The sequence below is a fragment of the Myotis davidii genome, unplaced genomic scaffold, assembly GCF_000327345.1.
Source record: "Myotis davidii unplaced genomic scaffold, ASM32734v1 scaffold3, whole genome shotgun sequence".
In the NCBI taxonomy this organism is placed as follows: domain Eukaryota; kingdom Metazoa; phylum Chordata; class Mammalia; order Chiroptera; family Vespertilionidae; genus Myotis; species Myotis davidii.
In genome coordinates this window covers 122206-139765 of record NW_006295062.1, presented here as the reverse complement: position 1 = coordinate 139765, position 17560 = coordinate 122206, and the positions used below count along the sequence as shown (strand labels likewise).

At 42.2% G+C, this 17560-nt stretch overlaps 1 protein-coding gene across 1 annotated transcript in view; it reads left to right on the top strand.

The window, feature by feature from the left end:
• CCDC93 (coiled-coil domain containing 93) overlaps window positions 1–17560 on the top strand; it is a 72311-nt gene that overhangs the window by 30181 nt on the left and 24570 nt on the right. Inside the window, exons 10-12 of the mRNA XM_015567769.1 lie at window positions 1014–1100; window positions 9910–10026; window positions 15445–15507. Coding sequence (XP_015423255.1) covers window positions 1014–1100; window positions 9910–10026; window positions 15445–15507 — 267 coding nt within the window. The remainder of the gene's footprint in view (window positions 1–1013; window positions 1101–9909; window positions 10027–15444; window positions 15508–17560) is intronic.

Sequence of the window (17560 nt, the reverse complement as noted above, 5' to 3'; positions counted from 1 at the left end):
CTTCCCTGAGGGACTACCTTCTTCAGAGCCTTGTGTTTTCAGCACTCAAGTGTTTCCTGTTTCCTAGGAATCTTTCTTTTGAGAAGTTTTTATGGCAGTGGTTCTCAACCTTCTGGCCCTTTAAATACAGTTCCTCATGTTGTGACCCAACCATAAAATTATTTTCGTTGCTACTTCATAACTGTAATGTTGCTACTGTTATGAATCGTAATGTAAATATCTGATATGCAGGATGGTCTTAGGCAACAGCTGTGAAAGGGTCGTTCGACCGCCAAAGGGGGCACGACCCACAGGTTGAGAACAGCTGTTTTATAGTATTCCTGTCCATGGGACCTCTAGGAGGAAGACTTGAGGGACCCTTGTGAAGCAGGGAGTCCCTGCTGGGACAGTACCATATGGGCCTCAGCGGAAGAGCCATGGTTCAGCCTTGCCTCTCCATAACCATGAGTTAATCCCATGCCAAAGGAAACATTGCCTTCTGTTTCCTTCCGGTAACATCTAGGTAGAAAATGGAATACCAGATTTAGAGTTGGTCTTCTCAGAAGGCCTCTCCAGAAGGTTTAACCAAGAGCTTTGAAAGGATCATTTATTTGGAAGCAGGAAAGGCCTGTGATAAAATATTTTAGGAGTTCTGAGAGTCCTCTTTTTCTCCCACTTGTACTTCTTTTTTCCCTGGGTCCTAAGTCTCTAGTTCCCTGCAGGTTCTGTGTAGTGACCTTTAGGAAGAGAGACCTTGGGACTGGGTATAAAGGGTGAAGAATGACTTCCCAGAGGTACCCAGGGTCCTAAGAGAATCTGGCCCAGTAGCCAAGTGACTCAGGAAGTGGAGAGGTGGATTCACATTTGTCCCACGGCTTGTTTCCTCCCTTGTTGATGGATCCATAAACAAAAGCCCAATTATTCTCTCCCCTGGGAATATTACCTATTTTTCTGTAATACTCAGAGCGTTAGGTTTTTCAATTCTGTGAAAGATAAGGTATGGTCTTGAGAACACACCCTCCCTGTGATTGCAGAGCCGTCTCACTGCAAGCTCTGTGGGCCAGATCGTGGGACTCTGCTCGGCTGAAATCAAGCAGATTGTGTCCGAGTACGCAGAGAAGGTACGTGGGGGCTCAGCCGGAGTCTTTGCCTCAGGTAATGCCCCAAGAATTTGTCCTTTTTCTCTATACCCTCCCCCAGCAGTGATGGAGGCAGGTTGTAATTCATTAGTTACGTTTGTCAGAAACATGTATGTCACACAAAGCCATCAGCATTTGCCCATTAGCTAAATTAATTTTCTTTGCAGTGCCTATTTTTCTATAAATATAAAGAGAAAACCTGTCTCTCGGAGCAATTATTGTATCTGATAAATCGATGCCTGAGGTACAGCACAAGCATTTTTCCTTCTCGACCAGGCTTCGTATAACTTGGGCTCGGTTTGGTGATTGGGCTGAGGAATGAAGCTTTGCCACAGAGGAGATAAACCCCATAACTCAGCCAAACCCAAGGCAAAATTTTTTGTTCCACTTTATTAAAAGGGTATAGAACGAACAGAAGCCTAAAAACCATATTTCAGTGTTAGATTTTTTTCATGCTGAGAATAGGCAGCAGGACCTTGAATATCTCAGGGAGACAGTGATTAATCATTTTGCACATACTAAATCTGGTCTGGCTGAGATGTAGTATCAGTAAAATCAAATTTACAGGGCATTGTTTCACATCCTTCCTTCCCCACCATACTCATTCTGCCCCCCTAAAATGTTCATGTCTGTAACAGCTTCCAGCTTTGCTTTCCTGTCTTAGAAGGCTTGACAAAAAATTAGCTCTGCTCCAACCCCTGTGCAATATTCTTCCAAAGTGATTACACAGGTGATGTAATTGGGAAGGGCTGCTACCTGTAATCTGGAAGATACAATCTGTAAACACAGCAGATGGTCATCTCCCACCAAATAAACTCAAAAGACTTAAAGATGTACTTGTGTACTTTTAGAAGAACCTAAGTCCTTTTTTGGGCAAACCATAGATGGCATTCTGACCACTGTCACCTTCCCTGTGTTGTAAATTGAAATAGAGGACACTTTGGATTCTATGAAAGTGGATTAGAAAACCAATATTAAGAAGTATTGGCTGGGGGGCAAAAGAACCCCACCCCCAGATAGTTGAAACCTGCTTACTCTCTGTCTTACTCAAAATGCCAGAAAAGAGTGAAATTAGAAGTAGTTTTGGACCGGACTTTTTCCAAAAACATATAATTAACTTCTCAGAGAGAATTGGAGGTCAAGAGTTCATTGCTTGATTATCTGTGTTGTTTGCATCGAGTAGATCATATAGCATTAAAGATGATGATTTTTAAAATTAAATTGCTGTTGCCGAAACTGGTTTGGCTCAGTGGATAGAGCGTCGGCCTGCGGACTGAAAGGTCCCAGGTTCGATTCCGGTCGGGGGCATGTGCCTGGGTTGCAGGCACATCCCCAGTGGGAGATGTGCAGGAGGCAGGTGATCGATGTTTCTCTCTCATTGATGTTTCTGGCTCTCTATCTCTCTCCCTTCCTCTCTGTAAAAAATCAATAAAATATATTTTAAAAAAAATAAAAATAAAAATAAATAAATTGCTGTTAATCCTAATTCCATATCACATTTATTTCACATTTGCATAACTTCAAGTGTTTGTCCCTGATACCATAGTTGTAGCTAGTTACAGTTATCATGTAAGTCTAAAAGAGATAGAACAGTGTAGCTAAAAACACAGCATATAGAGTCATGTCTTGGTTTATATCTGTCTCACTCCCAGTTATGTGATTTATTTAACCTCTCCTTGCCCTAGTATCTTCATCTGCAAAAGGGGAGTATTATTACTTTCCTTGCAGAATGTTGTGAAGATTATATGAAATGTGACCAAAATGCCTAAAATAGTGCCTTGCATATTCAAACTATTCAGCTAATGGTAACCTTTATTTGCATTTTTATAGTCTGTATTTTTTTGTCACATCAAATCCTAAACATTTTCTCCTTTAGCCTTCACAATTATTTTAATACTGGTGGACCGGTGCACGTAATTCGTGCATGCGGGGGTGGGGGGAGGGTGTCCCTCAGCCCGGCTTGCACCCTCTCCAATCTGGGACCCCTAAAAGGATGTCCTACTGCCGGTTTACAGGGATAGAGCCTAAACCAGCAGTTGGACATCCCTCTTACAATCTGGGACTGCTGGCTCCTAACCACTCATCTGCCTGCCTGCCTGCCTGTTGCCCCTAACCACTCTGCCTGCCAGCCTGCTCGCCCCCAAATGCCCCCCCGCCAGCCTGCTCGCCCCCAACTGCCCCCCCTGCTGGCCTGCTCGCCCCCAGCTTCCCTCCCCACTGGCCTGCTTGCCCCCAACTGCTCCCCTGCTGACCTGCTCACTCCAAATTGGCCCCCCCTGCTGTCCTGATCACCTCCAACTGACCCCCCACTGATGGCCTGCTCACCCCCAACTGGCCCCCCTGCTGGTCTGCTTACCCCCAACAGCCCCGCCCCCCCCATCAGCCTGATCACCCACAACTGCCCTCCCCTCTTGGCCTCTAACCGCCTCTACCTTGGCCCCTCCACCATGGCTTTGTCCAGAATGTCTGGAAGGTCTCCCAGTCTAATTAGCATATTACCCTTTTATTAGTATAGATAGAGGCCTGGTGCACGGGTGAGGTCCAGCTGGTTTGCCCTGAAGGGTGTCCCGGATCAGGGTGGGGGTCCCACTGGGGTGCCTGGGCGAGGGGCTGAGGGCCATTTTCAGGTTGGTCACGCCCCCTGGCGACCCAAACTCCCAGCCTCTCCTTTTTTTCTTTTTTTTCAGCCCCTCTTTGAGTGGAGGCCAGGTCAGGCTGTAAGCAGGTATCTGGGATTTATTTATCTTCTATAATTAAAACTTTGTAGCATTGAGCAGAGCCCAGGGCAGGCCAGGGCAGACGGGAAGCTTGGCTTCTTCCATCACCAGGGGCAACCCAAGCCTCCTGCTCACTCCAGCTCTGTGGCCGCTGCCATCTTATTTGGGTTAATTTGCATACTCACTCCTGATTGGCTGGTGGGTGTAGCGGAGTGGCAGAGTGATGGTTAATTTGCATATTTCTCTTTTATTAGTGTAGACTAGATGATCCATGTGTTGATACAACATAATTCATCAAACATTTCCTGATTGTTGTTTCTGTTGCCATTGTAGATCATCTATAATAATAAAAGTGTAATATGCTAATTAGACTGGACAGCTGAACAACCTTCCAGACGTCATTCCGGATGAAGTCATGGCAGTGGGGGCCGAGGCAGAGGCAGTTGGGGGTGATCAGGCAGGCAGGCAGGCAGAGTGGTTAGGGGTGATCAGGCAGGCAGGCGAGTGGTTAGGGGTGATCAGGCAGGCAGGCAGAGTGGTTAGGGGTGATCAGGCAGGTAAGAAAGCGGTTAGGGGCAATCAGGCAGGCAGGCAAAGTAGTTAGGGGTGATCAGACAGGCAGGCGAGTGGTTAGGGGCAATCAGGCAGGCAGGCAAGCAAGCGGTTAGGAGCCAGCGGTCCTGGATTGCAAGAGGGATGTCTGATCCCTGTGGGATCGGGCCTAAACTGGCAGTTGGACATCCCCTAAGGGGTCCCAGATTGTGAGAGGGTACAGGCCAGGCTGAGGGATTCTCCCCTCCAACTCCCGCGCACGAATTTTATGCACTGGGCCTCTAGTCCATATAATAAAGCCTAAGCGACGGTTATGGCATAACGACCAGTCACTGTGATGCACACTGACCACCAGGGGGCAGACACTCAACATAGGAGTTGCCCCCTGGAGGTCAGTGTGCTCCCACAGGAGGAGCTCCACTCAGCCAGAAGCCAGGCTCACGGCTGGCGAGCACAACGCCAGTGGTGGGAGCCTCTCCCGCGGTAAGGAGCGAGGGGTCCCAGACTGTGAAAGAGATGTCTGACTGCCACCTTAGGCCTGATCCCCAGGGCCTCTAGTCTTGTTATAAAAAGGAGAAAGGAAGGAGCTGTGGATGCTTCTAGATGAGATAAATTGAACTGTGAAAGAGGCATTACATTTAATATCCATTGCTTCAGGGAGGAATGGAGGGTACTTGTTTGAGTCTTTACAAGTCTGATTTTACTGTCTTTCTGCTATCTCTTGCTCATAATACTTTGACTTTGTGCTTTTGATTTTTGACTGTGAATTCATATTCCTTGGAAATTTATCTGTAGAAATTCTTTGAGGCTTTGAGTTGAAGCTTTGTTCTTCCATAGCAGATTTGCTTTTGTTTTTAACAGACACCTAGGGACACCCAGCCCACGTTTGTACTTACAGTATTGACTTGTGGGTTTTTGGACCATCACAGTAGTGTGTAAATTCAGATTGCAGATCCAAATGTAGGCTAATCTGTTGATACAAAATCTCAATGCAGATATTTTTCCTCTTACACCTGTGTCAAGGTTTATGCATAGCAGGTGTTGAATTGTAAAAATCAGATGTTGAGATCACTTGGTTTTGGCAAATACACTCAAGAAAAAAACCAGTTTCAGTGTGTATACATACCTTCCTGTATTTCCACTTTCACTAGTTTTTTGGCCATCCAGGATTTCATACATTCTTGCTAGCTTATATATTTTTTAAAAGATTAAAAATAAATATTTTATATTAACTTGTTTTTAATAGGAGGGTTCATCAAGGTGTCAGAAACTGAAGTTCATCTGTTCAGTAGAGAACTTTGGGCACCCTCCTGCGATAGGGATCTTTATTATTGACAGCTTACTAACCATATTTTTGGGGAGGGAGGGGGTGACATAGGAGAGATTCCTATATTAACAAGAAGGTTGTTATATAGATAACCTTTTAGGTCTCTTTCATTATGAAAGTATATAGTTTTAGCTAAAGTAATCATTTTTTGTTTCTCTGAGGAATTTACTATTTAAAACTGGGTTAATATTATTGAATGACATTTATATCTGATTCCACTAGAATGAAAGTTGTGAATATATGTCAGTTATTAGAAAACATTGAATCTGCACCAGAAGTCATCTAATCTATGTTGTAGTTTTGAAAGCACGTTCTTAATCTGAAATTGTTGAACAAAATTAGATTGGTTCTGTAGCCCTCGCTCCAGTGTAAACACAAATGGAATATTTGTGCAGGGTTGGTATTTTTTGAGAGATGTTGTACTTTTCATGTAGAAGTCAGTTAAGATGCCCCAGGACTTACATTTTTTTCTGTCAAGGAATTACTGAAAAGCCCCCTTTCCTATTCTCCACCTGGACAATTTTATATCATCTTTTAAGATCCAACTTGGTCATCTTCAGTGTTTTTCCCAGAGTGACTCTCAGGGAACAGAATGTCAGATGAGACATACTGTTTTAAAAACATGCTTCTGCCTTCATCAGTCTGATGCTTTTGGTTGCGTAGAGGTTATTGAAAGAAATGAAAAACTTAGATTGCTTAATTAAAGGTATGTTTGAAAAATTCAGCCATCAGCTTTTCAGTGACTAGGTTACCGGTAAGAACTGTTTGCAGTTTAGCTCTGGATTAAGTAATTTTTCTGTGCAAAATAATTTTCCATTAAACAAAGCAGTTTGCAAAGCACCATCTCTAATTTTTTTATTGTTATTTTTTAATCCTCACCCAAGGATATTTTTCCATTGATTTTTAGAGAAGAGTAGAAGAGAGAGGGAAAGACAGAGAGAAACATCAATGTGAGAGAAAAGCATCAATTGGTTACCTCTTGTACGCCCTCTGACCAGGATCCAGGCTCGGGAGGAGCCTACAACCACAGTACATGCCCTTGACCGGAATCAAACCTGGGACCTTTAGGCCCTCAGGCCTATGCTCTATCCACTGAGCCAAACAAGCTGGGGCTGCATAACACCATCTCTAGACTCAAAAGTAAATGAAGGAACTCACAAATTTATATGTACTATGGACCTGTTCATTGCACAGTATTCATTTTAATTGGGCTCGGGAAATGTCAGATATGGAAATGGCACTTACTCTCCCAATATTAGTGTACATTAAAGCTTTGCAGATGCAAATTTAAGGGACTCCACAGAGCAATAAGAATTGCTACCTAGCAATAAGAGAAAGGATTTTGAAAGCCTATGTTTGCTGAGAACATATATTATCGTTACAGAGATATAATAGTACATTTGTACAGAGACTTTGAGTCTTCCTGTGCACTGCAAGTATTTTCCCTCTGTATGGTTCTCTGAATCACCTGTCTAGTAAAAAAATGGAATTAGAAAGAACTTTCTCCTCTGGATGTTGTATAAATGATGGTGGGCCCACTCCAATGATTGGGATCAATACATAACTCCTGAGTGAGTCATGACCCTTAGATTAAAGGTCTCAAAATTTTGTTTCAGAACTCTTAAAAATTACTGAGATCCCAATAGCTTATGTATTAATTCATTCACAAATGACAATAATAAATACATTACACATTAACATCAAAGCAATGATATCACATGTCATGTTACTTCTGAAAAATTTCACTGTAAAATCATGAGAGACAGAGACAGAGAGACAAAGGGGAGGGAGGGAGGGAGGGAGGGAGGGAGGAAGGAAGGAAGGAAGGAAGGAAGGAAGGAAGGAAGGAAGGAAGGAAGGAAGGAAGGAAAAATAGCCAGCCATTTGTAAAGAAAATTATGGTAACTTAAATTCGTAAATAATCCAGCACATATGGAAGAAATGGGGATGATTTCTGTTTCGGACACATGGCAGTTAACGGGTTGAAACAAAGCTGTGTGTGTACCAGGTATACTGATAAGAGAGTGTGGAACCTGTTGGAAAATGCAGTTTTCATTCTCTTGGAACCTAGGCCATAAATTCAGTTAATAGGTGGGTAAACCTGCTAAGAGTTGAAGACATATCCAGCCATGCCCAAGTGCAGAATAGTGCTGAATGAATATGTGCTCACCCCTGCAAAAAGGAGTCTGGGAGGGGAGGGAGACACTGATCCCCCAGAGCCTGTCTGCCCACAGCTTGGTCTGCTCCAAAGCCAGACAGGCAGCTGGAGGAGATCAGGGTACTCAAGAGGATCCGAAAAGCAAACAGAGACATGCCATGTGGGATAGTTCCTGTGAATGGGGAATTAATTCTATTTCAAATGTCAATAAATCATGAGAAGAAGGCTTACGTAATTCTGCTAGTAAGGTAAAATGCCTTGAAGATATTCCAGTGACACTTTAGAAATCAAGATCAAGGAATCTAATTTGGTGTTAAAACCCAAATCTGAAATTATCTACAAGAGAAAAGCTACTGAATATATAGCACACAGTTTAGGGTGATGCAGTCAAAGTATAGCAGATATAATTAGTTAATTATACGTAATTCTGTTTCTAACAAGTGATTTTAAAATTGAGAAGGGTTGGTCTTTCCTCTTCCCCCCCTTTTTGTACTCAAATGATTTTCAGAAACAGTTCTTCTTCCCCAGACTCCGGATTGTGGGTATCTTGTTGTGCCCAATTGCATCTTTAAAAGGTAACTCCAATTCCAATAAATCCAGATAAGTTGGAATATGTTACTTGACATTTTCCAAAATCCCAGGTTTCAAGGCTAGATATATTACAAAACCAAATGCTTCATTTATGGCCTGCCCACAAAATAGAAAATGATGTTTCTTACTATTTTATGCAACCATGTCCTGCTGATTGTTTCCTACTTCCAGAGTTGTTAAGGAGCAAAAAAAAACACAAAACTCATCGTCTGTTAATGCTGCTGAATTATTCAGGGAAGTCCTTAGCCAAAATAAATGATGACTGTGCCATCTAATTTCTCCTCTTTCTCACTTTCCCATCTCTTTTCCCCATGGGTAAGTCTTCCAGACTATCAAGGTCATGATCACTGTTAAAAATCAAATACCCAAATTGTGTTGTTGTGCTTAGGTTTAAAGTCAGTGATTCACTTGGAATTGGGATGCTTCCATAAAAAAGGAAATGTGGTTTAAATGGGCATTTAACTGTTTAATAAAGTTATCTATGGTCATCCAACAGGTATTCTAAGTATACCTATTGCAACAAGGTCAGCTTTTTTGTTTCTTTTGCGGGGCTTCTCAGTGGCGTCTTGAGGCATGTATTTGTATTCATTATATACACCAGGCTGCTTCCTTGTTTGTGTGATTTCTCAGTAATGTTGCTACATTTTCCTCACCTGATCCAGAAATCTCTCCCTTATGACAGTCTCTGTGTCTGTCCAACCTTTCTTCTTCATCCCTTCCTCACCTATATAGTTTCTGGAATTTCCTACTGACCTCTATCAGCAACTTTTATCCCTCTCAAATCTATGCTCTGTGAACACCAGAAAAAGAGAAATAAGAAATGGTTAAAAGTGCCCATGGGTGGAGGAGAAATAAGTTGGGAGAATGTTGCTTTTCATTAAAGTGTTTCTGAGTGGTTATACTTTTTAACCATCCTCTATAATAAAAGCATAGTATGCAAATTGTCCCCTCTACCGGGAGGTCATCCGGGAGTTTGACCAGGGCTGGGGCCGGCCAGGGGGAGAAGGGAGTACCCAGCTGGCAGCCGGCAGTCACTAGGGACCCTACCAGTGCACGAATTTCATGCACTGGGCCTCTAGTATGCTTATAATACTTTATGAAAGTGAATCAGTTCATCATTCTTGACAATTCCAGAAATGTATTCTAAAGATGTTAATGTGATGATGTTATTCCTCTATTTAAGACCCTTGGATGATGCCCCATTGCCTATATGATATCAACAAACCACTGTTACATATTCCTGTGCTCTGCACATGCCATTCCCTCTGCCTGGATGCAGATCCCATTGATAGGGATAGATCATTGTGCCATTCTACTTCTCTGGACCTAGCTGTTTGCACGGGAACCAGTGGTGCTCTGCCCAGACTGAGCAGGGATGGAGCTATCTTACATGAACTCAGGTGGACTAATTAAATCTTCTGGATTTGCCCTCCCTGTTTTCCACAGCAGTCTGAGCTGTCAGCTGAAGAAAGTCCAGAAAAAATAGGAACCTCCCAACTTCATCGTCGGAAAGTCATTTCCTTGAACAAGCAGATTCTTCAGAAGACCAAACATCTGGAAGAGGTTGGTGTTTTCTTTTTATAATTTTATTTATGTAAAATGAAACTATTCTTCATGAAGGTAAAAATTGGGGAAGGAGTTAAGATTGTTGTGGTAGAATGGTCGAAGGACAGGGGTCAGCATACTGTGGCCCTTATGCCTCTCCATCCTCCACTTCTTTTTGTGAGTAAAGTTTTATTGAAATACACGTGCACCCATACGTTTGCATGTTTTCTGTGGCTACTTTCAAGCTCCAGGGGCAGAGTTGACTAGTTGCAGCAGAGACCACGTGGCCTACAAAGCCTAAAATATTGATTATCTGGCCCCTTACAGAAGGAGTTTGCCAACCTCTATTCTAGAAGATCACAGGGCAAGAGTAGCATTTATTCGCAAATACTTACTCAGTACCTCTGTGTGCTAAGAACTAAACTAGGCTATGTGGATGAATGAAGAACAAGTTATGATCCTGCTTTCAAGGATCTTCAACTAATAATGGGAGACATACACTGCATCATTCACACATCTCATTTAGTTACATCTGTGGTAAGTGCTTGAAGGAGGCTTCTGGAGAGCCGAGATAGCGCCTGAGGGGAGACCTGATGAGTAGGCACTGGCTGGGCAGGAAGTCAGTGTGGGAGGTGTGGGGCTTGGGTGAGGGCTTATGCAGTAACATGAACTAAGACCTGAAAGAGGATGGGTCTTGGCCAGTATCTCTTTTGTGGCTGGAGAATCATGAGTGAGGCAGCTGGTTGGCAGAACATGATCAGACAAGATCTCTAAGGTGAAGTTAAGGACAGTGGAAGCCACTGGAGGTTTTAAGTAAGAGAGTAGCAGAATCCGATTTGTATGTTTCAAAGACCATTCTGTTTGCTGTAGGAACGTGAGTTCATTGGATGTGGGTGAGAAGGGGTTTAGGGAGAACCATTGGGAGGCTGATCCAGTGGTCCAGACCTGAGTTTTTGTGGCTTTGACTAGTGGTGATAGGGGAAATAGAGGAAACCAGATCATTTTTAAGAGAGCTTTAGGAGATGGTGTTCTGTAATACTTGATGATAGATGAAACTGTTTTAGAAAGACCTTCACATATTCTTGAAAAGTAGGCATAAGAGGAAGCTGGGGAGTTTGACTCAGGAACAGTCATTAGAAGACAAAATGTTACACGCTTCAGTTGCATTGGCAATAATATTTAATTAGGAAAATACATGTAGTAGAAGATGGGAATGAATATGGCTTTCTAAAGAACAGTTCACCAGTAGTTCCTGTAACAATTGATTTTCCAAAAATGGGTGCCCATTTGCATTATGAACTTATATATTATTCATCTTTTCAAATCCCACATTGTATATCAAATGGTCCTACCCATTCATTTCTTTGATTGAATTTGTTCTACCACAGCTGAAAAAACAGTAGTCTGGATTTACCAAATGCTCTGTATCATAAGCAAACAAGGATTTCAAGGTGGACTGTGATTTGGTTTTCATTTGATAATCTGTTTGAGCATTTTAATTCACAGCACAGAAAGTATTATCTTTACCCCTGACCCTTGCCAGTGAAAAGAACCTGAAAGTGATTGGTTCAAAAAGGACTCAGCACAGAATCAAATGAGCATGAATCAAGGATGAGGCTTTATCCATCCGAATGTCTTTATCCTCTGAGGAAGGACAGTTTGGGGGATATTGCAGACCCCATGAGCCACATTGTCTTAGCATGAGTAGATGTTTTCTTTCAACTCCTGTCTAAACTTGGAGAGAAGGAATGCCATGAGCCCTTCCAGTGGCAGTCCTGGCACATTCGTAGTCCAGGTGAAAGGGCAGCCTCTCTGAACCTGTTTACCAAGAGCCTGAATTTTTTTGAATACTGCCTAGCATGTAGTCAGTAAAGGACAGTGATCATTATTGCAGTGGCTGGTGTTACTAAAGATGCCCAGCATGTGCAATAACCTCTGCCTATGTAGCTAGGCCACCTGGATGAGGAAAATGAGGCAGGGACATAGAGATTTAATCGGGGTCACATAGCACGTATGAGGTTAGGGGTCTCAGATGATGATAAACATATGCCTAGAGAGATTGCTTTAAGGACAAAATGAAAAGATAAACAGGCATGCACTTTTCAATGAACCAAAGCTTTATGCAAACGTAAGACACTAAAGATGAGAATGTTTTTAAATAAACCTAGATGTGAATGTTTTATAAAGATTTAAAATCAACATCGAAATTTTCATAAACGTTTTTCCCAAAAAAATTATTTGAGCTATAAGAATATACATTTTTTCTAGGTTACTTGCTAAATAAACCCATTTTAATTTGAAATGTCCTATCAAAAAAAAAATCTGAAGCTTCTAAACTTTGATACTCTCCCTAAATTTGCCCTATTACAAAAGGTTGCTCACCGCTAGGCTAGCTGGTGTACAGAATGTTTTCATCTTCTAATAGTGTCTGATTGTATCTGTCAGAAGTCACAGGACAACAAACAACAAGCCTTTTGTGTAAGAATCCAGGTCTTTAGAGCTTCAATCCTAGTCCCTTCCATTCTTTCCTCAACTGCCTCTCTGGCCACCTCATCTGGCCTTGTATGTCCATCTCACACTTACTTCTTGGTTCACACTGAATAGAGAGCCACAGTGAGAGAGTAGCATTTATTCACAAATACTTACTCAGTACCTCTGTGTGCTAAGAGCTAAACTAGGCTATGTGGATGAATGAAGAACAAGTTATGATCCTGCTTTCAAGGATCTTCAAGTAATAATGGGAGACATACACTGCATCATTCACACATCTCATTTAGTTACATCTGTGGTAAGTGCTTGAAGGAGGCTTCTGGAGAGCCGAGATAGCGCCTGAGGGGAGACCTGATGAGTAGGCACTGGCTGGGCAGGAAGTCTAGCTAGGGCCAAGAGAGTATTTTGCAGTGGCACAGAACTACAGTGCCGCTGGTAGATAACTCGGAAGACACCAAAGATTGAGGAAAGAAAGGAATCAAGAAAGAAAATATTGCGCTAGCCGGTTTGACTCAGTGGATACAGCATAGGCCTGTGGACTGAAGGGTCCTGGGTTCAATTCTGGTCAAGGGCACATGCTCAGGTTGCGGGCTTGATCCTTGGTGGTATGCAGGAGGCAGCTGATCAATGATACCCTCTCATTGATGTTTCTATCTCTCTCTTTTTCTCCCTTCCTCTCTGAAATCAATAAAAATAAATATTTTTTTAAAAAAAGAAAGAAAATATTGGCCCTGTATGGTATTTCTCAGTTGGTTGAGCAACGCCCCATGCACTGAGAGGTTGCTAGTTTGATTCCTTGTCAGGGCACATGACCGGGTTGCTAGCTTCATCCCCAGGAGACAGCTGATCAGTGATTCTCTCTGATCAATGTTTCTATCTCTCCCTCTTCCTTCCTCGCTCTATAAAATCAATAAAAACATATTTTAAAAAGAAACATTCTTAAAAACAAAATGGAAGTATTAACCAGCAGCTGAATTTGGAGGGAAATGAAAGTTAATGAAGAAGAAAATGGAGATAGGAGAATCATGGAGGATTAGAGCAAGGTGAAAACTAAGCCTAGCTATGGAGACATTTCCTATTTAAGTAAATATGGTCAGATGAGACGAGGAAAACTCTTGGTAGTTAAATTAATTGGAGGAGAGGTGAGTCTTCCATTCTTAGCAACATCTACTTCCCTGCCAAGATCCAGCCTGTGTGAGTCGTCTGAACTCCCAGATGAGTAAGGTGACTGTTTCCTTGGGCATCCATCCCCTGGGCCTGTTTGCTGCTGCTCTTCTCATGCTTTACTCCCCAGTTTACTAGTCCAGCAGCTTGAGGGCAAGGACTGTGTCATGTTCGAAGTCTCCTCCTACTCACCTCATTTGAGCAGAGCTGTGGGTAAATGTCAGGTGTATGGGTGCAGGGATGAGAGAGGGGCGGGATGGTGGGTGAAGCAGGTGGGGAAAATGCCAAGATCCCTTCCTGGAGCCCCAAAGAGTATCAAGAGTTAAATCACTAGGATTTCAAGAGAAAAAAACAACAACAAAGAACTTTCTCTGGAAATATTCTCATCTGCCAATTACACAAACAGGTTAATAAAAGCTCTCATTACACAGGTGGCTCCCTTTGAAAAGGAAGAAGGCAGAGCCCACCTGCTTCCCTCCTTCATCACTTCTGCTCTCTGCTTGAGTTAGCTTTCTGGTAGGCTTGTTGAAGTGTAACCACTCATCAGTCTGAAGACTGGTAATTAGAAGTATGATTGAGGAGTCATGATTTCTGAAGATGATACTATTCTCAATAAGTTGCTTACAGGTTCAAGGATGGGCAAGTTATTTTGTCATAATTTTTGAGATATAGGGTAAAATTTCTCATTGTTAGTTTGTACACAGGTAGCAGAGTCTGCTACTTCCCCTTTTCAAAAGGAGAACTAGCATGCTAAGTGAAATAAGTCAGTCAGAGAAAGATAAATTCACATGATCTCACTCATTTATGGAATATAATGAACAACATAAACTGATGCACAAAAACAGATCCAGAGACAGAGAAGCATCGATCAGACCATCAAACCTCAGAGGGGATAGTGAGAGTAAGGGGGAGAGATCAACCAGAGGACTTGTATGCATGCATATAAGCCTAACCAATGGACACAGACACCACAGGGGTTTGGACATGAGTAGGGAGGTAGGGGGCAATGGGACGATAAGGACACATATGTAATACCTTAATCAATAAAGAAAAAAAATTAAAATAAAAATAGAAACGTACAGACCCTTTGAACTTTTATGGAACATTTTCAGATTTCTACAAGTTTATAGATAGCACAATAGCACAATTTTATAGATAGACAAGTTTATAGATACCTTTTCAGTAAGAAAAAGGGAAATTACATTTTTGAGATGCAAGTTTACAATTTATATAACTTTGAACGTAAAGGTAATTCATTTTTTTTTCTGGTAGTGTTGAAGTCCTAAATCCTTTCTTCTATCTTGTGTTATTTGCCAGCCAGTCATATTCTGTGCTAGAATCCCGAGTGCTGAAATGCAGTGTGTATTCTGTGAATGGGCAAGTTGGTTAACTGAATCAGTTGTATCCATATAGAAAAATTAGACCTGAATGTAAATCCAGGCTTTATCAGTTATCAACTATAAAGCAAGTCACTTAACCCTTCTGAGTCTTTATTTCCTTATTTGTAAGATAAAGGATAATGTCTTCTCCCATTGAATATAAGGTTCAGTGATAGGATAGGATTTATGCAGAATATCTAGCATATCTTCTGACCTGTACTTGATTCTAATTATATATGAGTTTTCTCTTTTTTTGTTGTTGGCAGCCTTTCTAAAATTCCCATGTTTGCTCAGTTTAAATCTTTCTAAGCTTCCATTTTCTCATCTGTGAAATGGGGATATCACCCATATCCGTGTTGTAAGGATCAAATGAGAGCCCATGTCTTCTATCTTTCGTTTACAGCTGCAGGCAAATCATACCACTCTCCAAGCCAGATACGATGAAACGAAGAAAACACTGACAGAGGTGAGCAGATTTTCCTTCCTCCATGGGCCTTCTTAAGAGTCATGTTGACCTACACTGTTAATGAATGCCGCATGTCATCTTTGTGGAGGAGTCATGATTCCCTTCTCAGGGTTCAGGTCCATGTGGGGGCATAGGACAATCACATGACAGTGCCTGATACGTGCCATAAGTTTATCCATGTTTCCATGTTCTAGCCCCATGGTCGGCAAACCGCGGCTCGCGAGCCACATGCGGCTCTTTGGCCCCTTGAGTGTGGCTCTTCCACAAAATACTGACTTCTGCGCATGGGCCACGAAGTTTCAATCGCACTGTACGTGCGTGCTGCGGTTTGCCAAGCTGCAGTTTGCCGACCACTGTTCTAGCCCATCCACCATTTAGGTGGGAGAGATCACTGTGTTGGCTTGCTGAGGAAGGCAGGCCACATAGAAAAACATGAGGGGTCATTCACAGTAATTGGCCCCTGCTCCTCAAGCTGCAAGTTGTAGAATAGTTCCAAATACTGAATTCTATGAGAGTGAGGCAGTTTCTGTTTGTAATACGAGAGAATCAGAGTGATATAGCTTGTGGTTCAAAATTACTGAGTAAGACTAGGTGGGGTGCGATGGGATTGGGTGGGGTGGGGTAGGGTGGGGTGGAGGAGGTGTCTCAGGAGGAAGAGAGGGTTTACTGGTATATTTTGAAGCATGTGATTCATTTCTAATCCAGGTTACAAGTGTACCATCTCACATCATCATTAGAGTGTTGCTTTCCTCCCATGTCTGATATCCTAGGAAACAAATACCTCTGACACCAGCTCTGTTGTGCAGGAAGTGAGATATTCCCCTTGCATTCCCATAGAACTACCCTCATCTGGGTCAGAAAAGCTCTCGTTGGGATTAGGGGGCTCAGGTTGTGGCTGTACTCTACAGGGCCTCACTGCAAGTGCCCCACGTAGTACTTTTTGGACTCTGGAAACAGGACTGATGTTCAGAGACATTTCTGAAATCAAACCAGTCCCTATTTTTTAAAATTTTACATGAAATTTACCCATTTAAATTCTTATATATAGCAATATGCAGCACTTGTAAGCCTGAAAACCTGACAAAGCTTTTTAATTCTGACCTAGACTAAACTCTTTGATTATTGTCAGAATGCTTAAAAGGGGCAGTTAGAATAAATTGTTTAAAATTCTTTCTAAAGATGCCTGCATTGGGTTAGGATCAGCTTTCTTTCCACTCTCTGTGACTACATTCCTTATGGATTAGATGGCAAATTCCCGGGGTGGAATTTCTATGCTGTCTTTTAATGCTGCAAATTCCCTAACGTGAACTTTGCCAAGTCATGGGTCAGTCTTTCTGTAATAATCTGGGAAAGATTAAAGACAAAACATCTTGATATCAATTTCCTAAAACACATATATGCCTTAGGATATAAATCCTAAGTGGCTATAAAGTGGCTTTTTGTACTAAACATTAAATCAAGTATTTATTGAGCCCCTTTCAGAAAGGTACACTTGTGATTTAAGTCAGTAATAAAAGATAATCTTCCTACCCTCAAATAATAATAGCAGTCAGCATTAGTGTGTGCTGGATACGCTCTGGGCATGTCACTTTTATTAGTCCATTTTATCTTCCCAACAGCCCTGACAATACACTGTTATCATCCTTGTTCTGCAGATAGGGAAACTAAGGCAGAAAGGTCATGCACAGGGCCAGGCTGGCAGTCTGGCACCAGAGACCTCTCGGAGACTAGTGGGACAGTCAAACTAATTCCCATCCACAAAAATGGGAAGCTCTATAAAACCTGGTTCTGAACTACTTAGGAAGGAGGCTGATTTGGTCAGAGTGCTAAAGACCAGGCCCCTGGATTAATAATGAGCTTCATGTTTGGGCCTCAGTCTCCTTATCTATTCTAGGCAAAGATTGACAAAGTACATACTCTGTATCCTTTTAACCAGTATTCTCAAGTATTACCTTTTCAGCAAAAGCTACCCTTCCGGGATAACCTAGTGGCACTAAAAAAATGGGGAGACCCGTCTTTCCTGTAAAGCAGAGCATGATGGATAGAGGACAGG